This window comes from Procambarus clarkii, chromosome 53 (assembly GCF_040958095.1).
Source record: "Procambarus clarkii isolate CNS0578487 chromosome 53, FALCON_Pclarkii_2.0, whole genome shotgun sequence".
NCBI classification, from domain to species: domain Eukaryota; kingdom Metazoa; phylum Arthropoda; class Malacostraca; order Decapoda; family Cambaridae; genus Procambarus; species Procambarus clarkii.
The window spans coordinates 33,249,774-33,259,238 of NC_091202.1; the positions used below are offsets into that span (position 1 = coordinate 33,249,774).

At 59.5% G+C, this 9,465-nt stretch overlaps 1 protein-coding gene across 1 annotated transcript in view; it reads left to right on the forward strand.

The window, feature by feature from the left end:
* The window catches only part of LOC123767251 (proline-rich protein 36-like), an 18,309-nt gene extending 9,952 nt beyond the window's left edge, over window positions 1-8,357 (forward strand). The window contains exons 4-5 of the mRNA XM_069304990.1: window positions 3,225-6,260; window positions 7,521-8,357. Of these exons, the coding sequence (XP_069161091.1) occupies window positions 3,225-6,260; window positions 7,521-8,357 (3,873 nt within the window). The remainder of the gene's footprint in view (window positions 1-3,224; window positions 6,261-7,520) is intronic.
* The last annotated feature ends 1,108 nt before the right edge of the window (window positions 8,358-9,465 follow it).

Below are 9,465 nucleotides of genomic sequence, written 5' to 3' on the forward strand. Positions count from 1 at the left end.
GGTGGGGGAGTGTCTTAATGTGTAGGGGGTGGGGAGTGTCTTAATGTGTGGGGGTGGGGGAGTGTCTTAATGTGTGGGGGTGGGGGAGTGTCTTAATGTGTGGGGGTGGGGGAGTGTCTTAATGTGTGGGGGTGGGGGAGTGTCTTAATGTGTGGGGGGTGGGGGAGTGTCTTAATGTGTGGGGGTGGGGGAGTCTCTTAATGTGTGGGGGTGGGGGAGTGTCTTAATGTGTGGGGGTGGGGGAGTGTCTTAATGTGTGGGGGTGGGGGAGTGTCTTAATGTGTAGGGGTGGGGGAGTGTCTTAATGTGTAGGGGTGGGGGAGTGTCTTAATGTGTAGGGGGTGGGGGAGTGTCTTAATGTGTAGGGGGTGGGGGAGTGTCTTAATGTGTAGGGGGTGGGGGAGTGTCTTAATGTGTGGGGGTGGGGGAGTGTCTTAATGTGTAGGGGGTGGGGGAGTGTCTTAATGTGTGGGGGTGGGGGAGTGTCTTAATGTGTGGGGGTGGGGAGTGTCTTAATGTGTGGGGGTGGGGGAGTGTCTTAATGTGTGGGGTGGGGAGTGTCTTAATGTGTAGGGGGTGGGGGAGTGTCTTAATGTGTAGGGGGTGGGGGAGTGTCTTAATGTGTAGGGGGTGGGGGAGTGTCTTAATGTGTGGGGGGTGGGGGAGTGTCTTAATGTGTAGGGGGTGGGGGAGTGTCTTAATGTGTGGGGGGTGGGGGAGTGTCTTAATGTGTGGGGGTGGGGGAGTGTCTTAATGTGTGGGGGTGGGGGAGTGTCTTAATGTGTGGGGTGGGGAGTGTCTTAATGTGTAGGGGGTGGGGGAGTGTCTTAATGTGTAGGGGGTGGGGGAGTGTCTTAATGTGTAGGGGGTGGGGGAGTGTCTTAATGTGTGGGGGTGGGGGAGTGTCTTAATGTGTAGGGGTGGGGGAGTGTCTTAATGTGTAGGGGGTGGGGGAGTGTCTTAATGTGTAGGGGGTGGGGGAGTGTCTTAATGTGTAGGGGGTGGGGGAGTGTCTTAATGTGTAGGGGGTGGGGAGTGTCTTAATGTGTAGGGGGTGGGGGAGTGTCTTAATGTGTAGGGGGTGGGGGAGTGTCTTAATGTGTGGGGTGGGGAGTGTCTTAATGTGTAGGGGGTGGGGGAGTGTCTTAATGTGTAGGGGGTGGGGGAGTGTCTTAATGTGTAGGGGGTGGGGGAGTGTCTTAATGTGTAGGGGGTGGGGGAGTGTCTTAATGTGTAGGGGTGGGGGAGTGTCTTAATGTGTAGGGGGTGGGGGAGTGTCTTAATGTGTAGGGGGTGGGGGAGTGTCTTAATGTGTAGGGGGTGGGGGAGTGTCTTAATGTGTAGGGGGTGGGGGAGTGTCTTAATGTGTAGGGGGTGGGGGAGCGTCTTAATGTGTAGGGGGTGGGGGAGTGTCTTAATGTGTGGGGGGGAGTGTCTTAATGTGTAGGGGGTGGGGGAGTGTCTTAATGTGTAGGGGGTGGGGGAGTGTCTTAATGTGTAGGGGGTGGGGGAGTGTCTTAATGTGTAGGGGTGGGGGAGTGTCTTAATGTGTAGGGGGTGGGGGAGTGTCTTAATGTGTAGGGGGTGGGGGAGTGTCTTAATGTGTAGGGGGTGGGGGAGTGTCTTAATGTGTAGGGGGTGGGGGAGTGTCTTAATGTGTAGGGGGTGGGGGAGTGTCTTAATGTGTGGGGGTGGGGGAGTGTCTTAATGTGTAGGGGGTGGGGGAGTGTCTTAATGTGTAGGGGGTGGGGGAGTGTCTTAATGTGTAGGGGGTGGGGGAGTGTCTTAATGTGTAGGGGGTGGGGGAGTGTCTTAATGTGTAGGGGGTGGGGGAGTGTCTTAATGTGTAGGGGGTGGGGGAGTGTCTTAATGTGTAGGGGGTGGGGGAGTGTCTTAATGTGTAGGGGGTGGGGGAGTGTCTTAATGTGTAGGGGGTGGGGGAGTGTCTTAATGTGTAGGGGGTGGGAGAGAGTCTTAATGTGTAGGGGGTGGGGGAGTGTCTTAATGTGTAGGGGGTGGGGGAGTGTCTTAATGTGTAGGGGGTGGGAGAGAGTCTTAATGTGTAGGGGTGGGGGAGTGTCTTAATGTGTAGGGGGTGGGAGAGAGTCTTAATGTGTAGGGGTGGGGGAGTGTCTTAATGTGTAGGGGGTGGGAGAGAGTCTTAATGTGTAGGGGTGGGGGAGTGTCTTAATGTGTAGGGGGTGGGAGAGTGTCTTAATGTGTAGGGGGTGGGGGAGTGTCTTAATGTGTAGGGGGTGGGGGAGTGTCTTAATGTGTAGGGGGTGGGGGAGTGTCTTAATGTGTAGGGGGTGGGGGAGTGTCTTAATGTGTGGGGGTGGGAGAGTGTCTTAATGTGTAGGGGGTGGGGGAGTGTCTTAATGTGTAGGGGGTGGGAGAGAGTCTTAATGTGTGGGGGTGGGGGAGTGTCTTAACGTGTGGGGGTGGGAGAGTGTCTTAATGTGTAGGGGGTGGGAGAGTGTCTTAATGTGTAGGGGGTGGGAGAGAGTCTTAATGTGTGGGGGTGGGAGAGTGTCTTAATGTGTGGGGGTGGGGGAGTGTCTTAATGTGTGGGGGTGGGGGAGTGTCTTAATGTGTAGGGGGTGGGGGAGTGTCTTAATGTGTAGGGGGTGGGAGAGTGTCTTAATGTGTAGGGGGTGGGAGAGAGTCTTAATGTGTGGGGGTGGGAGAGTGTCTTAATGTGTAGGGGGCGGGAGAGAGTCTTAATGTGTAGGGGGTGGGGGAGCGACTCCAACAACCCAGGTAGTTGCTTGCCGCCTACATAAACATCTCTTCTAAAGTAGATCTTTTCTTTACCTTCAATCTCCCTCCTTTCCACATTATTTTTCTTCGCATCGACTGATATTTCTACAGCGTCACCAGGCACTTCCACACCCCAGCAGCCTCTACCACACAGGCCAGAACCAATACACATCGAAAAACTCCTACCTCAAACATGTCCAGATACCTCACCACATTGAGAATCCCTACCATACGTCAGCAATAAGTGTCACAAGTCAGCACCAGTCGGGCCGTGCTGCCGCTGCTGACTGAGCCCCAGAGACCAGCGTGAGAGTTGCTTGCTGTGTCGAAAAGTAATTTTATGCGACATTTAATACACAACTATTATAAAGGCTAACTAATTACATCAACAAATCATGCAAATAATTGCAATTGCGGGTTATAGGTAAAACACAAACTATTTATGAACAGTATTTTGTCTGTAGCCTTCTGCTGCTGGCACCGCAGACTCGACCCCGCCTGCTGGCCCCGCAGACTCGACCCGGCCTGCTGGCCCCGCGGACTCGACCCCGCCTGCTGGCCCCGCGGACTCGACCCCGCCTGCTGGCCCCGCGGACTCGACCCCGCCTGCTAGGCCCCGCAGACTCGTACCCCGCCTGCTAGGCCCCGCAGACTCGTACCCCGCCTGCTGGCCCCGCAGACTCGACCCCGGCCTGCTGGCCCCGCAGACTCGACCCGGCCTGCTGGCCCCTGCAGACTCGACCCGGCCTGCTGGCCCCGCAGACTCGACTCGGCTTGCTGGCCCCGCAGACTCGACCCGGCCTGCTGGCCCCGCAGACTCGACCCGGCCTGCTGGCCCCGCAGACTCGACCCCGCCTGCTGGCCCCGCAGACTCGACCCCGCCTGCTGGCCCCGCAGACTCGACCCGGCCTGCTGGCCCCGCAGACTCGACCCCGCCTGCTGGCCCCGCAGACTCGACCCCGCCTGCTGGCCCCGCAGACTCGACCCCGCCTGCTGGCCCCGCAGACTCGTCCCCGCCTGCTGGCCCCGCAGACTCGTCCCCGCCTGCTGGCCCCGCAGACTCGACCCCGCCTGCTGGCCCCGCAGACTCGACCCCGCCTGCTGGCCCCGCAGACTCGACCCCGCCTGCTGGCCCCGCAGACTCGACCCCGCCTGCTGGCCCAGCAGACTCGACCCCGCCTGCTGGCCCCGCAGACTCGACCCCGCCTGCTGGCCCCGCAGACTCGACCCCGCCTGCTGGCCCCGCAGACTCGACCCCGCCTGCTGGCCCCGCAGACTCGACCCCGCCTGCTGGCCCCGCAGACTCGACCCCGCCTGCTGGCCCCGCAGACTCGACCCCGCCTGCTGGCCCCGCAGACTCGACCCCGCCTGCTGGCCCCGCAGACTCGACCCCGCCTGCTGGCCCCGCAGACTCGACCCCGCCTGCTGGCCCCGCAGACTCGACCCCGCCTGCTGGCCCCGCAGACTCGACCCCGCCTGCTGGCCCCGCAGACTCGACCCCGCCTGCTGGCCCCGCAGACTCGACCCCGCCTGCTGGCCCCGCAGACTCGACCCCGCCTGCTGGCCCCGCAGACTCGACCCCGCCTGCTGGCCCCGCAGACTCGACCCCGCCTGCTGGCCCCGCAGACTCGACCCCGCCTGCTGGCCCCGCAGACTCGACCCCGCCTGCTGGCCCCGCAGACTCGACCCCGCCTGCTGGCCCCGCAGACTCGACCCCGCCTGCTGGCCCCGCAGACTCGACCCCGCCTGCTGGCCCCGCAGACTCGACCCCGCCTGCTGGCCCCGCAGACTCGTACCCCGCCTGCTGGCCCCGCAGACTCGTACCCCGCCTGCTGGCACCGCAGACTCGACCCCGCCTGCTGGCCCCGCAGACTCGACCCCGCCTGCTGGCCCCGCAGACTCGACCCCGCCTGCTGGCCCCGCAGACTCGACCCCGCCTGCTGGCCCCGCAGACTCGACCCCGCCTGCTGGCCCCGCAGACTCGACCCCGCCTGCTGGCCCCGCAGACTCGACCCCGCCTGCTGGCCCCGCAGACTCGACCCCGCCTGCTGGCCCCGCAGACTCGACCCCGCCTGCTGGCCCCGCAGACTCGACCCCGCCTGCTGGCCCCGCAGACTCGACCCCGCCTGCTGGCCCCGCAGACTCGACCCCGCCTGCTGGCCCCGCAGACTCGACCCCGCCTGCTGGCCCCGCAGACTCGACCCCGCCTGCTGGCCCCGCAGACTCGACCCCGCCTGCTGGCCCCGCAGACTCGACCCCGCCTGCTGGCCCCGCAGACTCGACCCCGCCTGCTGGCCCCGCAGACTCGACCCCGCCTGCTGGCCCCGCAGACTCGACCCCGCCTGCTGGCCCCGCAGACTCGACCCCGCCTGCTGGCCCCGCAGACTCGACCCCGCCTGCTGGCCCCGCAGACTCGACCCCGCCTGCTGGCCCCGCAGACTCGACCCCGCCTGCTGGCCCCGCAGACTCGACCCCGCCTGCTGGCCCCGCAGACTCGACCCCGCCTGCTGGCCCCGCAGACTCGACCCCGCCTGCTGGCCCCGCAGACTCGACCCCGCCTGCTGGCCCCGCAGACTCGACCCCGCCTGCTGGCCCCGCAGACTCGACCCCGCCTGCTGGCCCCGCAGACTCGACCCCGCCTGCTGGCCCCGCAGACTCGACCCCGCCTGCTGGCCCCGCAGACTCGACCCCGCCTGCTGGCCCCGCAGACTCGACCCCGCCTGCTGGCCCCGCAGACTCGACCCCGCCTGCTGGCCCCGCAGACTCGACCCCGCCTGCTGGCCCCGCAGACTCGACCCCGCCTGCTGGCCCCGCAGACTCGACCCCGCCTGCTGGCCCCGCAGACTCGACCCCGCCTGCTGGCCCCGCAGACTCGACCCCGCCTGCTGGCCCCGCAGACTCGACCCCGCCTGCTGGCCCCGCAGACTCGACCCCGCCTGCTGGCCCCGCAGACTCGACCCCGCCTGCTGGCCCCGCAGACTCGACCCCGCCTGCTGGCCCCGCAGACTCGACCCCGCCTGCTGGCCCCGCAGACTCGACCCCGCCTGCTGGCCCCGCAGACTCGACCCCGCCTGCTGGCCCCGCAGACTCGACCCCGCCTGCTGGCCCCGCAGACTCGACCCCGCCTGCTGGCCCCGCAGACTCGACCCCGCCTGCTGGCACCGCAGACTCGACCCCGCCTGCTGGCACCGCAGACTCGACCCCGCCTGCTGGCACCACAGACTCCCCGCCTGCTGGCACCACAGACTCCCCGCCTGCTGGCACCACAGACTCCCAGCCTGCTGGCACCGCAGACTCCCAGCCTGCTGGCACCGCAGACTCCCAGCCTGCTGGCACCGCAGACTCCCAGCCTGCTGGCACCGCAGACTCCCAGCCTGCTGGCACCGCAGACTCCCAGCCTGCTGGCACCGCAGACTCCCAGCCTGCTGGCACCGCAGACTCCCAGCCTGCTGGCACCGCAGACTCCCAGCCTGCTGGCACCGCAGACTCCCCGCCTGCTTGTAACACGGGTTCAGGTTCCTCTCTCTTTACTTCCTTCTTTCTACTCCCTCTACCCGTATTCTTACTTTTATTTCTAAACCAAGGGACTCCAAAACTTTTACCAAAGCCAACTCCACGCCACGTGGTCCTAAGACGATTGACCGACTTAGGATTCTACACCCAGTATGACGTGACCTAAGCTCTGAACAAAACCCTAGAGTCACCTCTGCTGCCACCACCAGACCAGTAATACAAGAGCAATGATCGAGGTCTGGATCGATCACGCTAATTAATCAACCTAGGGGCTTGATCCCCACTATAAACGATGACCTTGAGTGTGGAATAAATTACACGGTAATGATAATTCCGATTCGATGTTAGAATCGGCGCCCAATGCAACTCTGCCTCGTGTGGACCACGTGACCAGGACAAGTATACACATAAAACACATGGAAACAATAAAATGCAAATTAATAACAAATTTAATTTATTAAAAGAAAACTAAAACAAAATCTAGATGTGTTCACTCCCTATCACTTTAACACTCCCTACTTGACCTGAGTGGCAAATGAGACTATTTCTATACTTAACAATAGCAACTATACCTTGGGCGACCACAGCTCTAGGTGTTGGGGCTGTTCTTGGGGAGAGGTAAGATGTTGACCTCTTATCCCAGCTGCTTCCGTGACCACACTGCTCTCCTCCTTGTCTGGTCTACCCCAGACAGAGTATTGTATCCTTCCGCCTAGTCAGTCAAAGTCCTACCCAGTTACTAGCAAGGTTTAAGTTATAACAATTAACCTCTGTTGTACTTAATTGATCCAGACTGGTTGAATTATTTTACTGAATTAAATTACAAACATCTAACGGCAGAGCTGTTCCCGATCACAAAAATGGTTATTAAAACTTTGAGAAATAGTAGACCTGTCAACCCCTGATGACCTATGACCGCCGGTCACTCCGCCTCAAAAGTTAGATCTGATTCGTGACGTCACTGATGGTGACTTAAACTCAATAATTAGAATACTCTTGATATTGTATCCAGTACTATTATACAATACAATTTTAATGCAAAATGAATAAAGGCTAATTTTCTCTAAATTACTGAATACTATAGGATGATTCATTTACGCAGATATGAACAACGCGTCGGTTATTTCCACCGCGAATTCCCCTGGGGGTCAGGTCACCATGCGGCTCAGCTTCCCATTCTCTTTTGTCGATAAACCCCTCTGGATAATTCTTACAACAGCCTAGTTTGTTACATGCTGGCACCGCAGACTCCCCGCCTGCTGGCACCGCAGACTCCCCGCCTGCTGGCACCGCAGACTCCCCGCCTGCTGGCACCGCAGACCCCGCCTGCTGGCACCGCAGACTCCCCGCCTGCTGGCACCACAGACTCCCCGCCTGCTGGCACCACAGACTCCCCGCCTGCTGGCACCACAGACTCCCCGCCTGCTGGCACCGCAGACCCCGCCTGCTGGCACCACAGACTCCGCTTCCTGGCACCACAGACTCCGCCTGCTGGCACCACAGACTCCGCCTGCTGGCACCACAGACTCCGCCTGCTGGCACCGCAGACTCCCCGCCTGCTGGCACCGCAGACTCCCCGCCTGCTGGCACCGCAGACTCCCCGCCTGCTGGCACCGCAGACTCCCCGCCTGCTGGCACCGCAGACTCCCCGCCTGCTGGCACCGCAGACTCCCCGCCTGCTGGCACCGCAGACTCCCCGCCTGCTGGCACCGCAGACTCCCCGCCTGCTGGCACCGCAGACTCCCCGCCTGCTGGCACCGCAGACTCCCCGCCTGCTGGCACCGCAGACCCCGCCTGCTGGCACCGCAGACTCCCCGCCTGCTGGCACCGCAGACTCCCCGCCTGCTGGCACCGCAGACTCCCCGCCTGCTGGCACCGCAGACTCCCCGCCTGCTGGCACCGCAGACTCCCCGCCTGCTGGCACCGCAGACCCCGCCTGCTGGCACCGCAGACTCCCTGCCTGCTGGCACCACAGACTCCCCGCCTGCTGGCACCGCAGACCCCGCCTGCTGGCACCACAGACTCCGCTTGCTGGCACCACAGACCTACAGGTACCAAAATTTCAACAACTTATAATTATATGACTTTCACTAGGGAAAAGTGTGGGAGGCAGGATACAATTCCTCCATGTTCTGGTGGACGATAATTCTAGAAGAGTCATCACAGATGTGTATCGTAAACTGATGCAGGTAAACCTAACCTAACCTAACCTAACCAAACCTAACCTAACCAAACCTAACCTAACCAAACCTAACCTAACCAAACCTAACTTAACCAAACCTAACCTAACCTAACTTAACCTAACCAAACCTAACCTAACCTAACCTAACCAAACCTAACCAAACCTAACCTAACCTAACCAAACCAAACCTAACCTAACCTAACCAAACCTAACCTAACCTAACCTAACCTAACCAAACCTAACCAAACCTAACCAAACCTAACCTAACCAAACCTAACCTAACCTAACCAAACCTAACCTAACCAAACCTAACCAAACCTAACCAAACCTAACCTAACCTAACCTAACCAAACCTAACCAAACCAAACCTAACCTAACCAAACCTAACCAAACCAAACCAAACCTAACCTAACCAAACCAAACCAAACCTAACCTAACCAAACCAAACCTAACCTAACCTAACCTAACCAAACCAAACCTAACCAAACCTAACCAAACCTAACCAAACCTAACCTAACCAAACCTAACCAAACCTAACCAAACCTAACCAAACCTAACCAAACCTAACCTAACCTAAATTTGTTAATCGTAAGACTGAATGCAGTGACAGGTATAAGAAAAGTGTCCTTAGTGCTCATGTAGGTCTTGCAATACGTACATGAGTGCTCATGTAGGTCTTGCAATACGTACATGAGTGCACATGTAGGTCTTGCAATACGTACATGAGTGCTCATGTAGGTCTTGCAATACGTACATGAGTGCTCATGTAGGTCTTGCAATACGTACATGAGTGCACATGTAGGTCTTGCAATACGTACATGAGTGCACATGTAGGTCTTGCAATACGTACATGAGTGCTCATGTAGGTCTTGCAATACGTACATTAGTGCACATGTAGGTCTTGCAATACGTACATGAGTGCACATGTAGGTCTTGCAATACGTACATGAGTGCTCATGTAGGTCTTGCAATACGTACATGAGTGCACATGTAGGTCTTGCAATACGTAC